The sequence below is a fragment of the Theropithecus gelada genome, chromosome 2 (genome assembly GCF_003255815.1).
Source record: "Theropithecus gelada isolate Dixy chromosome 2, Tgel_1.0, whole genome shotgun sequence".
Lineage (NCBI taxonomy): Eukaryota > Metazoa > Chordata > Mammalia > Primates > Cercopithecidae > Theropithecus > Theropithecus gelada.
The window spans coordinates 107559274-107582189 of NC_037669.1; the positions used below are offsets into that span (position 1 = coordinate 107559274).

Genomic DNA, 22916 nt, shown 5'->3' on the forward strand with positions numbered 1-22916 from the left:
AAAATTAGCTGGGCTTGGTGGTGCATGCCTGTAATCCCAGCTACTCAGAAGGCTGAGGCAGGAGAATCACTTGAACCTGGGAGGCGTAGGTTGCGGTGAGCCAAGATCATGCCATTGCCCTCCAGCCTGGGCAACAAGAGCGAAACTCCGTCTCAAAAAAAAAAAAAAGTTTGGTTGATATGGACAATGAGTGGCCACTGAAATCTTTTTTGAGCCAGAAGCGACATGAGTGAGGCTGGGCATGGAGGCTCATGCCCGTAATCCCAGCACTCTGGGAGGCTGAGGTGGGAGGATTGCTTGAGCCCAGGAGTTCAAGACCCAGGAGTTCAAAACTAGCCTGGGCAACTTAGGGAGACACTATCTCTACAAACAATTTAAAAATTAGCTGGGAGTAGGGGTGCATTCCTGAAGTCCCAGCTACTTGGGAGGCTGAAGTGTGAGGATCACTTGAGCCTAAGAGTTTGAGGCTGCAGTGAGCTGTTACTGTGCCACTGCACCGTGGCCTGGGTGACAAGATTGCAGTGGTGAATAGGACAGACTGGAGGGCCTGGTTCTGGTGCCCTGTATATATTTCAGGTGAGGGGTAGCTAGACGATCTGGAAGGCTCATGTGGAAAAGGAAGAGGCAGAGCAATGACTAGAAATTTTGCTGCTGGGGACTAGTACGCAAAGCTTGCTTTTGTGTGTTTGGGGGGTAAGAGCAGATCTACACACAAAGTATTTCCTGCCCTTGACATTGCCTTTGTCCCTCCATTTTTAAAGCCTAGAACATTTAAACTGGGTCAACATCCCAAGTTTGTGACCCTAAACAGGGTCCTGAAGGAGAGGATACAAATGGACGTTTGTCATGTTTTGTGACACTCAATAATAGCAATTGAAAACCCTTACTGTGAGGGAGGGCACCGAGTGGGTGGAGGAAAATACAAAAGCTGGGCTGAAGCAGGAGAAAGCTGGGAACCCTACACAAGGCTAAGCACACCTGGGCTCCTTCCTGGCCCCCAAGAGCTCCGGGGGAATGGGAGAGTTGAACTGGCAAGGAGCAATCCACTGTCACCATCGGCCTCTGGAACCCTGTCAGGAAGAGACCCCTGGACCACAACAGACACTCAATTTGGCAGGGAGAGCTGCTTAGAGAAGTGATAGCGGCAGCACACCAGCGGATGTGGAGCCCAGAAGATTTCACGTGGGAGCATCTGTAGCAGAGCACAGCCAGGGATGTCAATCCCCCTAGATTCAACTTGCTCCCATAAGAGACTTCTGCCCTAGGGGAACTGATGGACCTGAACTCTGCAGGGTGGTCTTGTCCAACAGACAGGGCCAGTTGGACCTGAGCACCCCTTGGTCTGCTGGCACTGTCTGATGGGCCCCAGCCTGGCTATGTCTGCTTGCAAGTCAGCTTCAGGTGCCCTGGAGTCCCACACCATAGCTTCTGTGCTGGTGGACTGTGTGTGACTGGTGGAGAGCTCCAGAGGGGTGGCCTCTACAGCCACACACAAGCCCACACACTCCCTCCCCAAACCGCAGCTTCCCCAGGGTCCATAGCAGCTCCCCACATCACTTTGTTGGCACGCATCTGCCTGGGTGGGTTTTGCATTCCTTGACCTGCCAGTGTGGGAATGCAACCACCCCCATTCCCCCACTGATCACCATTGCAGATGGAGCCTTGGCGAACACACAGTCGGCCAGCCCAGCCCCTGTCAGCATCCTACCCTTCACCCTAGGTGACCACTCCTATTTGTGGGACACAGAGAAGGTACCCAGACCTGCACTTGCCAGCACTCTGCCCCCAAGCCAACACCACCTCCAGCACGATCACATGCACAGTCACCAGCAGAGGACCCCTGCACATCCCCAGCTTTGTTGCCTCCACCACTGTGGTGAATACCTGCAGGGAGGCAGATACCCTGCCACCTGCTAGCTCTTTGCCACAGCTGCCACTACCACTGCCACTGGCATGTGCAAATGAGGATGGATCTGCTGTCACTGCACTACTAAATGCTTTGGCTGACACCATCCATCAGAGTGTAGTGACCAGCAGTCCAGGAGCACCTCACTCCACCCCCTTACAGTGCAGTGGATTCCTAACCTTGAGGAGTCAGAGAACAAAGTCAGGGCCCAATACAAGTCCCCTAGAGTTAGAGCATACAGTCCAGGAGTTGAGGGCTGAGTGCTGGACCCCTAAAATCTTCCAGAAACAAAACCAGTCAGTGGAATCCACCTTATACCACAATCAAATCCTCAGGGTCATCAAATAGGATAAAAGAAAAAAATATATACAAAGGTCAGCAACCTCAAAGATTGAATGAAGATGCAGCCACAAATATGAGAAAGAATTAGTGCAAGACAGCTCAGAAAGCCAGAGTACTTTCTTTCCTCCAAATGACTGCATCCCCTCTTCAGCAAGGGTTCTAAACAAGGCTGAGATGGCTGAAATGTCAGAAATAGAATTCAGAATATGGACAAGAATGAAGATCATTGAGCTGCAGGAATATGTTGAAACCCAATCCAAGAAAGCTAAAAATCATGATAAAACAATGCAGGAGTTGACAGAAAAAATAGCCAGTATAGAAAAGAAAATAGCCCATCCGATAGAACTGAAAAACATAATACAAGAATTTCATAATGCAATCACAAGTATTAATAGCAGAATAGACAAAGCAGAGGAAAGAATCTCAGAGCTCGAAGACTGGCTTTCTGAAATAAGATAGTCAGACAAGAATAGAGAAAAAGGAATGAAAAGGAATGAACTAACCCTCATGTTTAGGTTTAGTTTACGTAATCTTATGTAAGATTATGTAAAAGAGACCAAATCTATGACTCATTGTTGTCCCTGAAAGAGATGGGGAGAATAGAACCAACTTGGAAAACATATTTCAAGATATCATTCATGAGAACTTCCCCAACCCAGCTAGAGAGGCCAACATTCAAATTTAGGAAATGCAGAAAACTCCAGTGAGATACTTCACAAGAAGTTCATCCCGAACACACATAATCATCAGATTCTCTAAGGCTGGAATAAAAGAAAAAATGTTAAAGGCAGGTAAAGAGAAAGGCCAGGTTACCTACAAGGGGAAGCCTATCAGATTAACAGCAGACCTCTCAGCAGAAACCTTATAAGCCAGAGGAGACTGGGGACCAATATTCAACATTCTTAAAGAAAAGAAATTCCAACCCAGCGTTTCATATCTTGCCAAACTAAGCTTCATAAGCAAAGGAAAAATAAGATCCTTTTTGGACACCTTTTCAGACATGCAGATGCTGAGGGAATTTGTTACCACCAGACCTGCCTTACAAGAGCTCCTGAAGGAAGCACTGAATATGGAAAGGAAAGACCATTATCAGCCACTACAAAAACACACTGAAGTACACAGACCAGTGACACTATAAAGGAACCACATAAACAAGTCTGCAAAATAACCAGCTAACATCATGATAAGAGAATCAAATCCACACATATAGATATTAACCTTGAATGTAAATGGACCAAATGTCCCAATTAAAAGGTGCAGCATGGCAAGCTGGATAAAGAATCAAGACTCATTGGCATGCTGTCTTCAAGAGACCCATCTCACATGTAATGACGTGCATAGGCTCAAAATAAGAGGATGCAGAAAACTACCAAGCAAATGGAAAACAGAAAAAAAGCAGGGGTTGCAATCCTAGTTTCAGACAAAACAGACTTTAAACCAACAAAGATAAAAAAGACAAAGAAGGACATTACATGATGGTAAAAGGTTCAGTTCAACAAGGAGATCTAACTATCCTAAATATATATGCAGCCAACACAGGAGCACCCAGATTCATAAAACAAGTACTTAGAGGTCTTCAAATGGCCTTGAACTTCCTCATAATAATAGTGGGAGACTTTAAACCCTGCTGACAATATTAGACAGATCATTGAGACAGAAAATTAACCAAGATATTTAGGATCTGAACTCGGCACTGGACCAAATGGAGTTGATAGACATCTACAGAACTCTCCACCAAAACCAACTGAATATACGTTCTTCTCATCACCACCACATGGCACATACTCTAAAATCATCAAATAATCAGAAGTAAAACACTCCTCAGGAAATAAAAAAGAACTGACATCATAATAACCAATTTCTCAGACCACGGTGCAATTGAATTATAAATCAAGGCTAAGAAATTCACTCAAAACCATGTAGTTCCACGGTATTTGAATAACCTGCTCCTGAATGACTTCTGGGTAAAGAATGAAATCAAGGCAGAAATCAAGAAGTTCTCTGAAACTAATGAGAACAAAGATACAACATACCAGAATCTCTGAGACACAGATAAGGCAATGTTAAAAGGGAAATCTATAGAACTAAATTAATAGAACTAAATTTATAGAACTAATCAGGCTGAGCATGGTGGCTTATGCTAATAATCCCAGCATTTTGGGAGGCTGAGGCAGGCAGATCACTTGAGCTCAAGACCAGCCTGACCAACATGGTGAACCCTGTCTCTACTAAAAATACAAAAAACTAATGGGGCATGGTGGTGCGTGCCTGTAGTCCCAGTTACTCAGGAGGCTGAGGCAGGAGAATCACTTGAACCTGGCAGGCAGAGGTTGCAGTGAGCAGAGATTATGCCACTGCACTCTAGCCTGGGCAACAGAGTGAGAGACTCCGTCTCAAAACAAACAAACAAACAACAACAACAACAAAAACAAGAACTAAATGCCCATATCAAAAAGTTAGAAAGATCTCAATTTGACAACGTAGCATCACAGCTAAAAGAACTAGAGACCAAGAGTCCACCAATCCCAAAGCTAGCAGAAGACGAAGAACCAAACTCAGAGCTAAACTGAATGAGACTGAGGCATGAAAAACACTCAAAAGATCAATGAATCCGGGAGCTTTTTTTTTGGGAAAAAATTAAAATAGACCACTAGCTAGACTAATAAAGAAGAAAAGAGAGAAGATTCAAATAAACACAATCAGGGTCAGGCATGGTGACTCACGCCTGTAATCCCAGCACTTTGGGAGGCCGAAGCAGGTGGATCACTTGAGGTCAGGAGTTCAGACCAGCCTGGCCAATGTGGTGAAACCCCATCTCTTATAAAAATACAAAAATTAGCTGGGCGTGGTGGCACATGCCTGTAATCCCAGCTACTTGGGAGGCTGAAGCAGGAGAATCACTTGAAGCTGGGAGATGGAGGTTGCAGTGAGCCAAGGTCATGCCACTGCACTCTAGCCTGGGCAACAGAGTGGGACTCTGTCTCAAAAAACAAACAAACATAATCAGAAATGTCAAAGAGGATATTACCACTGACCCCACAGAAATACAAATAACCATCAGAGAATATTATGAACACCTACGTGCACATAAACTAGAAAATCTAGAAGAAATGGATAAATTCCTGGACACATACAGCTTCCTAAGACTGAATCAGGAAGAAACTGAATCCCTGAACAGACCAATAACAAGCTCTAATTGAGTCAGGAATGAATAGCCTACCAACCATAAAAAGCCCAGATCAGATGGATTCACAGCTAGATGCTACCAGCTGTACAAAGAAGAGCTGGTACCATTCCTGCTGAAACTATTCCGAAGAATTGAGGGCCAAGTGCGGTGGCTCACACCTGTAATCCCGGTACTTTGGGAGGCCGAGGCAGGCGGATCACAAGGTCAGGAGTTCGAGACCAGCCTGGCCAGCATGGTGAAACCCTGTCTCTACTAAAAACACAAAAAGTAGCTGGGCATGGTGGCATGTGCCTGTAATCCCAGCTACCTGGGAGGCTGAGGCAGGAGAATTGCTTGAACCCTGCAGGTGGAGGTTGCAGTGAGCTGAGATCACGCCACTGTACTCCAGCCTCGGTGACAGAGGGAGACTCCATCTCAAAAGAAAAAAAAAAAGAGAGAGAATTGACGAGGGGGACCCCTCCCTAACTCATTCTTTGAGGCCAGCAGCATCCTGATACCAAAACCTAGCAGAGACACAACAAAAAAAGAAAACTTCAGGCCAATATCCTTGATGAACATTGACGTAAAAATCCTCAACGAAATGCTGGCAAACTGAATCCAGCAGCACATTGAAAAGCTTATCCACCACAATCAGGTAGGCTTTATCCCTGGGATGCAAGGTTGGTTCAATATTATTCAAATCAATAAATGCAATTCATCACATAAACAGAACCAAAGACAAAAACCACATGATTATCTCAATAGGTGGAGAAAAGGCTTTCAATAAAATTCAACACCCATTCATGTTAAAACTCTCAATAAACTAGGTAATGAAGGAACATACCTCAAAATAATAAGAGCCATCTATGACAAACCCATAGCCAACATCATACTGTATGGGCAAAAGCTGGAAGCAATCCCCCTGAAAACTGGCATAAGAATGCCCTCTCTCACCAATTGTATTCAACATAGTATTGGAATTTCTGTCCAGGGCAATCAGGCAAGAGAAAGAAATAAAGGACATCCAAATAGGAAGACAGGAAGTCAAATTATCCCTGTTTGCAGATGACATGATCCTATATCTAGAAAACTACATAGTCTCAGCCCAAAAGCTCCTTAAGCTGATTAAAACAAACAAACAAACAAACAAACAAACAAACAAAAAACTTCAGCAAAGTCTCAGGATACAAAATAAATGTGCAAAATCACTAACATTCCTATACACTAATAACAGTGAAGCTGAGAGCCAAATAAGAAATGCAGTTCCATTCACAACTGCCACAAAAAAATATAAAATACCTAGGAATACAGCTAACCAGGGAGGTGAAAAATCTCTACAAGGAGAACTACAAAACACTGCTCAAAGAAACCAGAGATGATACAAAGAGAAAAATATTCCATGCTCATGGATAGGAAGAATCAATATCCTTAAAATGACCATACTGTATAAAGCAATTTATAGATTCAACGCTATTCCTATTAAATTACCATTGACATTCTTTGCAGAACTAGGAAAAACTAACCAGGTATGGTAACATGCACCAGTAGCCCTGGCTACTTGGGAGGCTGAGGCAAGAGAATCGCTTGAACCCAGGAAGTAGAGGTTGCAGTGAGCCAAAATAGTGCCACTGCACTCCAGCCTGGGTGACAGAGTGAGACTCTCTCAAAAAACAAACAAACAAACAAAACACTAGAAAAAACTATTTTAAAATTCATATGGAACCAAAAAAGAGCCCAAATAGACAAGGCAATCCTAACCAAAAAGAACAAAACTGGGTCGGGTGTGGAGGCTCACTCCTGTAATCCCACCACTTTGGGAGGCCGAGGCGGGTGGATCACCTGAGGTCAGGAGTTCGAGACCAGCCTGGCCAACATGGTGAAACCTTGTCTCTACTAAAAATAAAAAATTAGCTGGTCATGGTGGTGCATGCCTGTAGTCCTAGCTACTCAGGAAGCTGAGGCAGGAGAATCGCTTGAACCTGGGAGGTGGAGGTTGCAGTGAACCAAGATCATGCCACTGTACTCCAGCCTGGGAGGTTGCAGTGAGCTGAGACTGCGCCACCACACTCCAAAAAATAAATAAATAAATAAATAAATAAATGAGAAGAACAAAACTGGAGGCATCAAGTTAACAATCTTCAAACTATACTACAGCTATAGTAATCAAAACAGCATGGTACTGTTACAAAAACAGAAACATAGACCAATAGAAAAGAATAGGAAGCCCAGAAATAAGACCGCAAGCCTGTAACTATCTGATCTTCAATAAACTTGACAAAAACAAGCAATGGGGAAATGATTCCCTATTCAATAAATGGTGTTGGGATTACTGGCTAGTCATAAGCAGAAGATTGAAACTAGACCTCTTCCTTATACTATATACAAAAATTAACTCAAGATGGATTAAACACTTGAACATAAAACCCAAAACTATAAAAATCTGAAAGACAACCTAGGCAACACCGTTCTGGGCGTAGGAACGGGCAAAGATTTCACAACAAAGATGCCAAAAGCAATGTGACAAAAGCAAAAATTGACAAATGGGATCTAATAAAATTAAAGAGCTTCTGCACAGCCAAGGATACTATCAACAGAGTGAACAGACAACAGAATGGGAGAAAATTCTTGCAAATTACGCGTCTGACAAAGGTCTAATATCCAGCATCTATAAGACACTTAAATTTACAAGAAAAAAAAAAAACCCAAACCCATTAAAAAGTGGGCAAAGGACATGAACACTTTTTAAAAGAAGACACACATGCAGCCAATAGTCATATGAAGAAAAGCTCAGCATCACTGATCATTAGGGAAATGCAAATCAAAACCACAATGAGATACCATCTTATATCAGTCAGAATGGCTATTAATGAAAAGTCAAAAAATAACAGATGCTGGTGAGTAAATAGAAAAAAAGAAATGCTTATGCACGGTTGTTGAAAGTGTAAATTAGTTCAATCATTGTGGAAAGCAGTGTGATGATTCCTCAAAGACCTAAAATAGAAATCACATCCCATCCAGTAATCCTATCATTGGGCATACACCCAAAGCAATATAAATCACTCTATCATAAAGACACATGCACACGTATGTTTATGGCAACACTATTCACAATTGCAAAGACATGGAATCAACCTAAATCATCAATGGTAGACTGGATAAAGAAAACATGGTACATATATACCATGGAATACTATGCAGCCGTTAAAAAAAAATGAGATCATGTCCTTTGCAGGAACATGGATGCAGCTGGAGGCCATTATGCTTAGCAAACTAACACAGGAACAGAAAACCAAATACTCCATGTTCTTACTTATAAGTGGGAGCTAAATGACGAGAACACATGGACACATGGAGGTGAGCAGCACACACTGGGCCCTATCAGAGAGTGGAGTCTTGGAGGAGGGAGAGGATCAGGAAAAATAACAAATGGGTACTAGGCTTAGTACCTGGGTGATTAAATTATCTGTACAACAAGCCCCCGTGGCGAGGTGGCTCACACCTGTAATCCCAGCACTTTGGGAGGCTTAGGCAGGCAGATTACCTGAGGTCAGGAGTTCGAGACCAGCCTGGCCAACATGGTGAAACCTTGTCTCTACTTGTAATCCCAGCTACTCGGGAGGCTGAGGCAGGAGAATTGCTTGAATCCGGGACCCGCAGGTTGCAGTGAGCCGAGATCCTGCCACTCCACTCCAGCCTGGGTGACACAGCCAGACTCCATCTCAAAACAACAACAACAATAATCACCAAAAAAAAAAAAAAAAACCAACAACCCATGATACAAGTTTACCTGTATAACAAACCTATACCCTTGAACACAACAGCTAAATTTTAAAAAATGTAAATTAAAACAGCAGGATATTGTTATTTTTACCTATTAGATTGGCAATAAGTAAAGGGGATTACAAAAATATGGATTTGGCAAGATTTGTAGGAAATGTACAATCACACACACTGGTAATGGGAGTACAAATTGGCATAACTTTTTTGACGGTCAATTTGGTAAAGCATTAATATGTGTTAAAATATCCTTTAATTCAGTCATTCCTCTCTAAAGAGGTTTTTTGTTGTTGTTTTTTTGAGACAGATTCTCGCTGTTGCCCAGGCTGGAGTGCAGTGGCCAACCTCCGCTTCGCGGGTTTACGCCATTCTCCTGCCTCAGCCTCCAGAGTAGCTGGGACCACAGGCACCTGCCACCATGCCCAGCTATTTTTTTTGTATTTTTAGTAGAGACGGGGTTTCACCGTGTTAGCCAGGATGGTCTTGATCTCCTGACCTCGTGATCCGCCTGCCTTGGCCTCCCAAAGTGCTGGGATTACAGGGGTGAGCCACTGCACCCGGCCTTGAAGAGTTTTTTTGTACAGATATATCCACACAGGCACTCCAGGATATATGACTAAAAATAATCACTGTAGTATTGCTTGGAAAAGAAATTTTAAAAATAAAATGAATAAAATAAAATAAAATTGGATTTCTTGTCTTACTATTGAGTTTTTAAAGTCTTTAACATATTCTGGATATAGGTCCTTTATCAGTTATATGATTCATTGTCTGGCTTGGTTTTTTTCTTCTCTCTCTCTCTTTTTTTTTTTTTTTAAGACGGAATCTCACTATGTTGTCCAGGCTGGAGTGCAGTGGTGCGATCTCGGCTCACTGCAACCTCTGCCTCCCGGGTTCAAGCGAGTCTCCTGCTTCAGCCTCCCGAGTAGCTAGGACTACAGGCACCCGCCACCACGCGCAGCTAATTTTTGTAGTTTTAATAGAGACGAGTTTCACCATGTTGGCCAGGATGGTCTCAATCTCTCGACCTTGTAATCCTGCCGCCTCGGCCTCCCAAAGTGCTGGGATTACAAGCGTGAGCCACCGCGCCCAGCTGTTATTTGACTTTTTAAATGATGTCTTTTAAAGTGCAAAATTTCCAATTTTGATGAAGTCAAATCATCCGGCTGGGCGCAGTGGCTCACGCCTGTAATCCCAGCACTTTGGGAGGCCGAGGTGGGCGGATCACGTCAGGAGATCAAGACCATCCTGGCTAACACGGTGAAACCCCATCTCTATTAAAAATACAAAAAATTAGCCGGGCGCGGTGGCGGGCGCCTGTAGTCCCAGCTACTCACTCGGGAGGCTGAGGCAGGAGAATGGCGTGAACCCGGGAGGCGGAGCTTGCAGTGAGCCGAGATTGCGCCACTGCTCTCCAGTCTGGGCGACAGAGTGAGACTTCGTCTTAAATTTGTAGTCCCAGCTACTGGGGAGGCTGAGGCAGGAGAATGGCGTAAACCCGGGAGGCGGAGCTTGCAGTGAGCTGAGATCCGGCCACTGCACTCCAGCCTGGATGACAGAGCGAGACTCCGTCTCAAAAAAAAAAAAAAAAAAAAAAAGAAAAAAAAAAAAAATCATCCATCTGAAGGATTGGGATCAACCTGTAGATCCGTCTCAGGCACAAAAACAACCAACCCAATAAAACAGCTGGCTCATTGGTGGTGAACTAGGAAGCTGGGCTCTGTGCCATAGACTTCACCCAAGGTATGTTGCTCCACCACACTTGCACAGACTGAGCGAGGGATTCTCTTACACATTTCACAGCTATGCTGTTACTCTGTAGGGCTGTATCCTATTGATCAAGAATGAAAATAATCCCTTCCTCTCTCTTAACCCTTCCCACGTGGTGGCAGTTCTTTCCAGCTAGACCTGATCTGCCTATTGTGCTGTCACCAACACCTTCCCAGAGCTCACCCTGGCAGGCTTGACATGGACCTTTCTGCCTCCTCCTCTCTCCTCAGCTCCCATCCCCTGCATCTCCCTTCTGTGGCCAGGCTGTCCACAAAATTATTTTGCTTCAATGTGGTGATCTGTGGCCACAGCATTTTCCTCTCTTTTATACCTTTGGTCAATTAACAGCTGCTATGTTACATTTGATCTCTATTCTCTCTCTTTTTTTTTTTTTTTTTGAGATGGAGTCTTGCTCTGTTGCTCAGGCTGGAGTGCAGTGGCGTAGTTTCAGCTCACTGCAACCTCTGCCTCCAGGGTTCAGGTGATTCTCCTGCTTCAGCGTCCTGAGTAGCTGGGATTACAGGCATGCACCACCATGCCCAGTTAATTTTTGTATTTTTAGTAGAGATGGGGTTTCACCATGTTGGTCAGGCTGGTCTCGAACTCCTGACCTCTTCATCCGCCCGCCTTGGCATCCCGAAGTGCTGGGATTACAGGCGTGAGCCACCGCGCTGGGCCACATTTGATCTCTAAAGACCTTTGCCCTGTCATCTCCCTGCCCAAATGTCCTGAAGGAGTCTCTCTCATCTCCCACAACAGATTAAGCTGTTTGGGCTGCACCTTTATTTGTGCGTTTGTGTGTGTGTGTGTGTGTGTGTGTGTGACCTTTAGATTCTCTCATTGATTTCTTTTTTTTTTTGAGACAGAGTCTCACACCGTTGCCCAGGCTGGAGTGCAGTGGCGTGATCTCGGCTCACTGCAACCTCTGCCTCCCAGGTTCAAGCGATTCTCCTGCCTCAGCCTCCCAAGTAGCTGGGATTACAGGTGCCTGCCATCACACCCAGCTAATTGTTTTAAATTTTTATTTCTAGTAGAGATGGTGTTTCACTATGTTGTCCAGGCTGGTCTCGAACTCCTGACCTCATGATCCACCCGCCTCGGCCTCCCAAAGTGCCGAGATTACAGGCTTGAGCCACCATGCCCGGCCCCTTCATTGATTTCTTTTGGTGCATACATTCTCAAAATGCTCATCTCACAATATTAGCATTGTGTTATTTTTATTGTTTTCTTTTTTTTTTTTTTAATTCTCTTTCACAGTGCTATAGGTTAACCTGACCCTGATACTAACCTTTTTTGGTTTTATTATATTTGTACAAAAACCTTCCCTTTCTCCAAACTCTTCTCTCTTCATCCAGCCCAAATAATTTCTTTTAAAAGTGTGACATATCACGAAGGCAATGGAGAAAACGACATTTATTTACTGTATAGCCCCACAAAAAACACCTCGAAACTCTAAAGTGCTTGTGAAATGTGTTTCTGAGTTTCATATGTCTTATTTTGATTGAAAAATCCCTGTGCAGAAACCACATTGAACAGGATGACATGCTCAGGGTCAAGCAAATTATAGGTGCTTGGAAGATTTTATAAATGTGTATGTGGTTTTCCTAGTTTGCTCTCTACACTGAAAACATTCATCCAAGAGATATTTATTTTTTAAGAATAATTATTATTTCCCCTTACCACATGCTTTTTTTGCAGTTGAACTATGCTAACTTTCCAAATACTAAATATTTTTGTGCTTACTCTTGGTTATATATAAATATTTCAGGTTTGTTTCGGTTTTCACTTATTTCTTGAAGTTAAGAGTACTTATTACTCTCAATTGTTGAGCATCTACTCCAGCACAGCCACTGCTGAGGCACATGCTGGTCAATATGGTAGCCACTACCAACTGAGGCAACACTTGAAATATGGCTCGTCCAAATTAAGATATACGTTAGGCGTAATAATATACACATCAAATTTCAAAGACATACTTGCAAAAAGAATATAATATATGTCATTGATATTTTATATTAAGCACATGTTGAAATGCTGATATTTTGGAGATCTTGGGTCAAATAAGATGCTATAAACAGGCCGGGTGCAGTGGCTTATGCTTGTTAACCTAGCACTTTGGGAGGCCAAGGTGGACAGATCACTTGAGGTCAGGAGTTCGAGAACAGCCTGGCCAACGTGGCGAAACTCCTTCTCTACTAAGAATACAGAAATTAGCCGGGCGTGTTGGTGGGCGCCTGTAATCCCAGCTACTTGGGAGACTGAGGCGGGAGAATCACTTGAACCTGAGAGGCAGAGGTTGCAGTGAGCTGAGACCGAACCACTGCACTCCAGCCTGGGCAACAGAGAGAGACACTGTCTCAAATATTAAAAAAATTAAAAAAAAAAAAAAGAGAGATGCTAGAAACAAAACAGGTGAAGCCTGTTGTTTCTTTTTACATTTATTTTACATTTGCTAGTTTATTTATTTATTTTTTTGAAACCAAGTTTCGCTCTTTCACCCAGGCTGGAGCGAATTGGCATGATCTCGGCTCACTGCAACCTCCACCCTCCGGGTTCAAGCAATTCTTTTGCCTCAGCCTCCTGAGTAGCTGGGATTATAGGCACCCGCCACCATGCCTGGCTCATTTGTATATTTTTAGTAGAGACAGCATTTTGCCATGTTGGCCAGGCTGGTCTCAAACTCCTGACCTCGGGTGATCCACCAGCCTCGGCCTCCCAAAGTGTTGGGATTACAGGCGTGAGCCACTGTGCCCGGCCCATTTGCTAGTTTATTTAAAGTACATAATAAAGGATACAGAAGACAATTTAGATGAAGAGAAGCACAGGGCAAGGCGTTGTGGGAGAAGATGCAGAGCTTTCATGCTCTCTCCGGGGTGACGCTCTGCAGGCACCTCCACGTGTTCAGCAATCAGGATGCTCCTCACTTTGTAAAATGACACTACAAGGAAAGGTAAACTTTCTTATTTGCCCGGTATTTGTGGCTTGCATCATATTTGTCAGACAGTGCTGGTCTCAGCACTTCATATATTTATAGTGAATGAATGAGTGAAAAAATGCAACTGGCTATACTTTTCTGATCTTTGAGGGCAGCTCACAATAGTCTACCAGGAAGGAATCAAACAAAGTTACGGTTTGACGGAGATTTATTGTAATTCAACTCCATCTCATTTTGTAATTGAGAATGCTGAGGCTCAGAGATATGTTCATGCCTTATATACTATCCATGGAATAGACAGGAAAGCGGGGGGTGATTCAATACCACCATCCCTCTGTCATCATCGGTGGAAAATGTCTCAGTGAGGATTTCCAAAAGTATCCAGGGACAAATGTCCAGGATTCTAGAGGACCCTCTAGCTTGCTACCTGTGGAACTGTTTCACTCACTATGGTTTCAATGAATTCATTCTCTGCAACTGACTGGAGCTGTCAAGGACAAACACCCCAGGCTGAGCCTTGGTCTCATCTAGGAGTGGCCAAGCTGGGGCAGGGAGGTCCAGGGTAGACGCTCTGGGACAGTGGGACATTGTGACATCATCATTGGTGGTCTTGGACAGTTTCTCATTGCTGGGTCTCCAGTCCTAGCTGTTACTGTAAGCCCATGCCTCTACCATGAGGGTGGAGGAGTTAAAATCCACAGATCCACATGTACCTTGAGGCGACAGACTGGCTCTGGTGAATATTCCCATTTTCCTATTTAGAAGTTGACCCACTGAAATACTGCTTTTGTTGGTTCTTTTGTATGAAAGGAGTAATGGTGCCCAATTTCCTAGGGGCAGTTCCTGAGGTGTACCCCTTCATCCTGATTAAGAATCCCTTTTATAATGGTTCTTATTTATTTACTTTTAATTTTATTTTTTATTTTCTGAGACAAAGTTTTGCTCTTGTTGACCAGGCTGAAGTGCAATGGCGCGATCTTGGCTCACTGCAACCTCTGCCTCCCGTGTTCAAGCGATTCTCCTGCCTCAGCCTCCCAAGTAGCTGGGATTACAGGCATGTGCCACCATACCCAGCTAAATTTGTATTTTTAGTAGAGACAGGGTTTCTCCATGTTGGTCAGGCTGGTCTCGAACTCCCGACCTCAGGTGATCCGCCCACCTTGGCCTCCGAAAGTGCTGGGATTACAGGTGTGAGCCACTGCGTCTGGCCTTAGAATGGTTCTTAACATGGAGGAAAGAGGCTCATGCAGTCATTCCTTTGGCATCACCAGTAACACTGGCGGGTGAGCCAAAAGGTTCTTCTGCTTCTAGCCTCCACTGATAAGTTTGGTATGAGCTTTGAAACCGTGGCTTTCATGTTAGACTTCCTGTGGCTTCACTAGGGCCCACTCTGACTGAGGCCTAATCCTGTCTGCTTTACCCTTTAAAACATGGTTATAATTCTGAATTCATAAGATCTAAATGCCATGTTTTACTGAAAACAAAATAGGCTCCATCAGTCAATCGCATTTACCCTTAGGTATTTATAAATCAGCAAGCTTGAATCCAATAAGGACATTAGTGTAAATGTTGGGCAAAATTGAGAGCACCCAAGTTAAGTGTGGGAGGGTGGTGGCTGTGTATCTCAGACTAGTGGCTTTGAACTGTGTCTGTGTATAGTCACCCTGCAGGCTTAATTTTAGCTAGATGAACTACCAGAAATGTTAGCAATCTGTCTTTTCAGATTACTTCTGCTCTTTCTGCTAAAGACAGATTCTAGAAGTATGAAATCCTCACTTTTACATGTTTCCTTGAGCAGAACTGCAACTATTTTATCAGTGAATGTCTTAATATGAAATTTTAAGCTTCTGTGGCAACAAGTATTTACATATTTATGAGCGCTGTATTAATTTTTTCATCGTTCTAGGTATACAGTGAGAGGGTGTGTGTGTGTATGTGTTGGGGGTGGGAGGGGGTAGAGAGAAGAGGAGAGATAGAGAGACAAGATAGTCAATTTTGGCTAGATGTTTCCATCTTATTTCTTATTATTGTACTGAGATTGTTACTATGGAAAAGTCATTAGAACTCCTGTACTTGAAAAAACTCAAAGCCTTAATTTAAATATCTGAAACATGACAAACAAGTAATATGAGCATATTAGTTAATATTATTTTGTTAAATATTGTAATTTATGCTTTATCTTCAGGATGCTTTTCCACTTAAAAAATAATCAGGACAATTTTAACAAATATGTTTATCTCACCCAATCACGACGATCGAGTAATAATTCTCCATTTCATATTCAGTACTGAGCCAGGAAGTACAGTAATGGATACAGTTGCTACTACATTTACCATCTGACCATATGGTATAACATATATCTGCCAAGGAGGACAAGCATTCCTTTACAATAACAAACAATATAGGCACTGTCTTAAGACAGACATCAGTTACATAACTCTTTCCTTTCTTTTCATTAATTTATCCCACTCTGACTATGCAGCACATATATGTCGGGCATTCACTTTGACACTGAAAACCCAAAGAATTGTGCAACCAGGCCTCTGACCTTAAGCAGTGCAGTCCGGCAGGGGAGATGGTCATGTAGGCAAATGCTTATCATATGATATCATAAGTATAACAGAAGTACATGTAAGGTGTCAAGAGAAATGCAGGGAGAGAAACTTGCCTAACTGCTGGAATCCAAGGATCAGGTCAGGAGACAATCATAGAGAAGATGGTCTTTGAGTTGAGTACTGACATCTTGGTGGGAAATATAATGTGGCAGTCAAGAGAACAGACTCTGTAGCCAGACTCCGGGATTTCAAATCCCAGCTCTACTACTTGCTAGTTATGGAATCTATTTTTTTTTTTCTTTGAGGCGGAGTCTCACTCTTGTTGCCCAGGCTGGAGTGCAGTGGCGCGATCTCAGCTCATTACAACCTCCGCCTCCAGGATTCAAACAATTCTCCTGCCTCAGCCTCCTGAGTAGCTGGAATTACAGGCATGCATAACCATGCCCGGTTAATTTTTGTACTTTTAGTAGAGACGGGGTTTCGCCATGTTGGCCAGGCTGGTCTTGAACTCCTGAACTTAAGTTATCTGCCCGCCTTGGCCTCCCAAAGTGCTGGGATTACAGGCATGAGCCACTGCGCCTGGCCTAGCTAGGGAATCTTAGGCATATTGTTGAATCTCTCTGTGCTTCCATTTTCCCCTTTGTAGGATGGGCATAATAACTGGGCATGCTCATAGGGTAGAAGTGAGAATTATATGAGTTAGTATGTGTCGCAGTGAGGATTACATAAATTAGTATGTGTCATGGGCTTTCCATGTATCAGACACATGGAAAGCCCTCAGTCAGTATTAGCTAGGAAGCCAGGGATAGGAGAATCGGAGAAAGCAAGGAAACATGCAGAGGTATGGCAGTCTTGGTTTGTGAAAACTGAAATATAAGGTGCATTTGGGTGGAGGGTGGTGGAAAATGGCAATGGGAGCAGATAGATTAGAGAGAACTTCAATGCCATGCCAAAGAGGCTTATGCTTATGCAGCCCTTGGAGAATTTTAAGGACAAATTCAAATTTGCATTATAGAAAGACAACCATGGAGCAGTGGAGAAGTAGAGGCTGGAACATTAGCTAAGAAGTTATTGATAAGATGAGGAGAGATGATAAAGAAAAATCTCAGTACTTTGGGAGACTGAGGTGGGCAGATCATGAGGTCAGGAGTTCGAGACCAGCCTGACAGACATGGTGAAACCCTGTCTCTATTAAATATGCAAAAATTACCTGGATGTGGTGGCACGCACCTGTAATCCCAGCTACTCAGGAGGCTGAGGCAGGAGAACTGCTTGAACCTGGGAGGCGGAGGTTGCAGTGAGCCAAGATTGCACCATTGTACTCCAGCCTGGGTGACAGAGCTAGACTCCATGTCAAACAACAACAAAAAGAATTGGCTAAGAAATAGTAGGGTGCAGATTTAAAAGTCATTTAGGAGGGAAAATTGATGAGATGTGGAGTAAGGGGATGAGGCAGGAAGAGTGGTGGATGACTCTTAGATTTCTAGTTTGGATGATTTGATGAAAAGCCAGGAGGAAAAGTGGGTTTGGGGATAAGGTTTTAGATTTGGTGAGCTTGATGGACCTGTGGAATGACCAGAATGAGTGTTTAGGCCTGCCACTTGGGGACTGGAAGTCAAGATTTGGGATTCCTCTGGATATGGGCAGTACTTGACATCGTGGGAATGTGACAGCGTGACACAGGTTGTATACAGAAGGATGTTCAGGAATGGTCAGGAAAGCCCAAAGAGAGTACAGCCAGCAAAGGAGAGTGGTCACAGAGCAAAGAGGAGATGCAGGAGAAGGTGGAGTCATGGAAAATGAACAGGAAATTCAAGGAGGAAGTGTTCAAATGCAGGTGAGAGGTCAATTAGAATAACTAAGGCCTGTACCTTGGTAGAGCTTAGGAAAACTCACAAACGATTATTTCAATGGAGTAGAACAGAGTGGAGCAAGAGACACATGAATCCTCTTCATTAACACCCTAGGTGTTATGTTAATACTTTAGGTCAAAAGCTAGGTAATCATGGAGAACGTCCGCGGACATAGTCCAGTTTCAGGCTTGCTGCATGAGGCAGATCTGGCTTGTCCCTGCAGGACTGTTTACTCAGAGCCCAGCAAGGAGCTTGGCACATTCACATGCACCCATTAAATATTGGGGGAAAGAATGGATGAATGGTTTGTGGCGGCCAGAAACCTGCCTTGGTACAGCGGTGGGAGCTCCCAGTACATGGCTAGCTCCAGAAATTCAGGAGGCCTTTGGGAGTTACTACAGAAGTTCTGTTGTTTTGATGAGAACAAATTCGTTAGTTATAGGGTTGATCTGGTCTTTTAATGCCTGTGCTGGTGATGATGGTGATAACGGGTCTACTCAGGTGGGTCTTGCTCTGAAACATAGGTAAGCTCTTGGTCCAGTTTCAGATGTGATTTTCTGAGTGGGTTTGCTTTCTTAGCTGTTTTATTTCTTTCCTGTGTGAATGTGTCTTACCTCTCCAATTGGATACTACATTTCTGAAGGGTAAGGACCACTCACTCCACAGGAGTCTTCTGTCCACTTGCAGCACGAATTTGTCCACTTGATCCTCAGCTCAGAATCCTAGTGCTCCTCAGCCTCGGCCGACTTAGCGCCCAGGGTAGGTCACACCTGGACTGTCCGCCCTGCCTGACTCGACCCTCAGTGAAAAAATGTGTAGTTGCTTCCCGAATCTTACCCTGGACAGGCCGAACTGAGGGGATACTGAGAGCTAGCAGTAGGCAGGCCACCTGGACTCCCGCAGCCGGGCCTTGGGTCCCAGTGCACCCCACCCCATCCCACTCTAGGGTTGCCCCACTGTCTCCCAGCTGACACAGGTCTGGGGAGAGCCTGGGCCTCACTAACAGAGTGACAGCTACCGCAGGGCTGGACTAAGGTCTCCCCTGGGATGCCCACGCGAGGGAACGGATCTAAGTCTGATACTGAGATGGGGGAAAAAAGAAGAAAACACGGGGCGGGGGTAGGTGTTTCCACTATCTTCTCTCTTTTTTTGGTACTGATGGGGAGGGGAGGTCTGGGATGGATGAAGCTCCTCAACCATCCGTTTCAGTCGCCCCCAGCCGCTCAACTTATCGGCCGCCGCTCGTCCCCGCTTCCAGCCCGCGTAGACCCGGCCGTGACCGTCCGGAAGGAACCGCGTAGGAAACGGAGGTGGGGTGTCCCCCGGCGCCCCCACTAGAGACCGCCCGGCGCGGCAGGAGGATGTCGGCGCGCGGAGGGCTTGCGTCGCCCGCCCCTCCCCCGCCGCGCCCCCCGCCCCCGCCCCGGGGGACCCCCGCGCCCGGGGGAAGCCCCGCGCGGGGTGCCCTCCGCCCGCCTCCGTCCCTCCGCCTCCCCGAGGCCCGGGGCTGCCTCCTCGGGCCGCGCCGGGCCGCCCCGCACTGCGCATGAGCGGGAGCCCGGCAAGCCCGTGAGAGGAGCCGCCGCCGCCGCCGCCGTCCATTCGCTGCGGAGCCGGAGGAGGAGGGGAGAGGCCTGGAGGACACCAACATGGTGAGGCACTGCGGCCGCCCGCCCGCCCTGCCGGCTGGGGGCCGGCGCTGCCGCGCACCCCCGCCCCGGCCGCCCTCCGCCCCGCGGTGACCCTGCAGCCCCGAGCCTCGGCCCGCGGCCTCCGTCCCGCTCCCAGGCGGGGGTTCTCCTGCCTGCCTCTCCCTTCCTCCTTCGCCCCTTCCCGCCCGGGCGCCGCCGCTACGCGAGAGCCGAGGAGGCGGAGCGGAGCCGGGCCTAGTCGGGAGCCCCGGGGAGTTTGGGGCGCGGGGAGCGGCCCCGGTGCCCCTCTTCGGGGCCCGGCACGGGTGGGGGAGGCGTTGGGGCGGGGGGAGGGGATGGGGCAACGGCCCTGCCCCTGCCCCTCTGCCGGCTCCATTGTGTCTGGCCGGGGACTGGGGTCTGGGGTTCCGGGTGAGTAGCCTCCCCCCGCCCCGAAGCCGGGGCTTCCCTCTTCGCCCGGCCGGGGAGAAGGAAAGACTTTCCCGGCGCGCCTCTCCCTCCTCCGCTCCCGGCTCCAGTACCCCGCAAGTCTCCCAGGCAGTTTTGCTTGGGGCGGGGTATCAGCCCTTTTCCTTTCTCCATCACCTCTCGAGGCGTCCCATGCTTTTGGAGAAGGAGAGTTTCCCTGGCCAGTTGGTGGAGGTTATATTTACCTCTCTACTGAAAACATGGGAGACTGCTGAGCTTGGGGGAGGGGGTACGGAAGTGCAACCTGTTCTCATTTCATAAAATTAGGGAACACAGACTAGCGAGCGCCCTTTCGAGCACCTATTTTATTTGCTTGGGGGTGGGAGGAGTAATTGCTTTATTATAGTAGTTAAGGGCCATTTGTGATTTTTTTTTTTTTTTTTAAAACAGTTTGTCAAGTTACTCTCCTTTTTTTTTTTTGGGGGGGGGGGGGGGAGAAGAAAGTCCTTGGCTTGCAGACCCTTGTGGTCGAGTTGTTTACTTTGGTAATTAAGTACCTGACTCTGCTGGAAGCTCTTCGTGTTTCAGAAGCGCTGTTTGGCATTGTACAGTCTGAGCGTGAGTTGAATTCCGTGCAGGTTACTGTATGAATAGTAAAAATGATATTGTTGTCCTTTTGCTCATGGGGAACATAAAGGCCTCTTTGAGGAGGGTGTGTGTGTGCGCCTGTGTTAAGGGAATGCCCCAGTGTCTTTGTTTTTAGTTGGTCTTATTTTTGCTGAACGACACTTCTAGTCCCATCCTCCAGCTTGGCAGTATTTTGTTGTCATGTATGGATATATGGTTTAGTCTGCCACATATTTAACATTTATGTTCTGTGGCAAGTTGTGTAGGAATTTACAGTTTGAATTTGTAAGAAAACTTTCCTGTAAAGTGCAGGTTAATGTATGGATTAGTATTACAGTGTTCAGAGATCCACCAGGCAGGCTAAACAGTTTCTAGTTTCTTAAGTATTTACATGGTCGCAGACATTACTCCTGAAGTTTCCAGACTCTTAGCATTTAGATGAGTATAGTAAGCTCGAAGTAATGACATTAATTCCCTGGGAAGCACTCAGCCACAGCTGAAATGTGTGCTCTTCAGGATGGTTCCAGATCTGCATCATCCCCTAGATCTGGAGTCATCACCTGTTCAGGAATTCAGGATTCAAGTGGTTCATAGGAGAGTTCAGCTTGTAAGCTGATATTCTTTTGGTTAATATTAAAATTAGCTACTTTTGAAACTTAGCTATAACCCATGTAATTCTACCATTGGTGACAAGATATTAATTAAAAACATATCCTGTGGCTGAACTCAGTTTATGTCGTGAGAATTGTGATATTCTCTGGTTTAGAAACTCACCATGGGGGCAGGGCACGGTGGCTCATGCCTGTAATCCCAGCACCCTGGGTCACCGAAGCGGGAGAATTGCTTGAGAGCCTAGGAGTTTGAGACCAGCCTGGGTAACATAGTGAGACTCCATCCCAAGGGGAAAAAAAATAATATTAGCCAAGCATACTGGTGCTAGCCTGTAGTTGCAGCTACTCCAGAGGATGAGGTGGGAGGATTACTTGAGCTGGGAGATTGAGGTTGCTGTGAGCCCTGCCACTGCACCTCTCCAACCTGGCTAACAGACCTTGTCTCTTAAAAAATATAAGAAGAAAGGAAAGAGACTCACCACTGGCCCTAATAGAAGTTAGGCAGTAAGAATTTATAGTTAAGAAGTTGTTTCATTATAAACTTATCTTACATATAATTGTTTCTTTATACAGTTTTTGGGCTGTGAGTTTTTTGGTGTCTGTAGCTGCAGCCCATTTCTAGAGTACGTTATTGTCAGTTCTAGAGCAAACTTAAATGATGGGATATTTGAAATATTTTGTATAAGTAAAAAAGTTGTTCTGTTAACTTATTCCCTCCCCCCTGTAAATGACTCCAAAACTAGATAATATTCTGTTACTTTGGAACTTTTTTTTTTTTTTTTTTTGAGATGGAGTTTTTGCTCTGTTGCCCAGGCTGGAGTGCAATGGTGCAATCTTGGCTCACTGCAACCTGCGCCTTCTGGGTTCAAGCGATTCTCCAGCCTAAGCCTCCCAAGTAGCTGGGATTGCAGGCGTCCGCCAACATACCCGGTTAATTTTTGTATTTTTAGTAGAGACGAGGTTTCACTATGTTCACCAGGCTGGTCTCGAACTCTTGACTTCAGGTGAGCCACCTGCCTCGGCCTCCCAAAGTGCTAGGATTACAGGTGTGAGCCACTGTGCCCAGCCTGGAACATATTTTTAAAAAGTGTTCAAAACGTGTGGGTGGTTTTATTTATAAGATGGCAGGATTGGACTGGATGATTTCTAAAGTTTCATCCAGCATAGACATTTTGTGATTCTAATGGTTTTCTAGACTCATAGCATCATAGAATTTTTAGATCTGACATAGACTTAGAGATCATCTAATTTACTCCTCCCCATTTTTACACAAGAAGAAATTGAAGATCAAGGAGGTTTTGAGGTTCAAGTTTG

The 22916-nt window shown here is 45.3% G+C and overlaps 1 protein-coding gene across 3 annotated transcripts in view; it reads left to right on the forward strand.

Moving 5' to 3' along the window:
• The first annotated feature begins 14093 nt into the window (after nucleotides 1-14093).
• DCUN1D1 (defective in cullin neddylation 1 domain containing 1) overlaps nucleotides 14094-22916 on the forward strand; it is a 48188-nt gene continuing 39365 nt past the window's right edge. Inside the window, exon 1 of one of the 3 annotated variants that reach the window (XM_025376548.1) lies at nucleotides 14094-14632. Coding sequence is in view for 1 of the 3 variants with exons in the window: in XM_025376547.1 (XP_025232332.1) it covers nucleotides 19954-19956 (3 nt within the window). In the remaining 2 variants the exon portion in view is untranslated. Of the gene's footprint in view, nucleotides 14633-19748; nucleotides 19957-20278; nucleotides 20368-22916 lie in introns of those variants that run through there. The other 2 variants (XM_025376547.1, XM_025376549.1) reach the window with 2 other exon arrangements.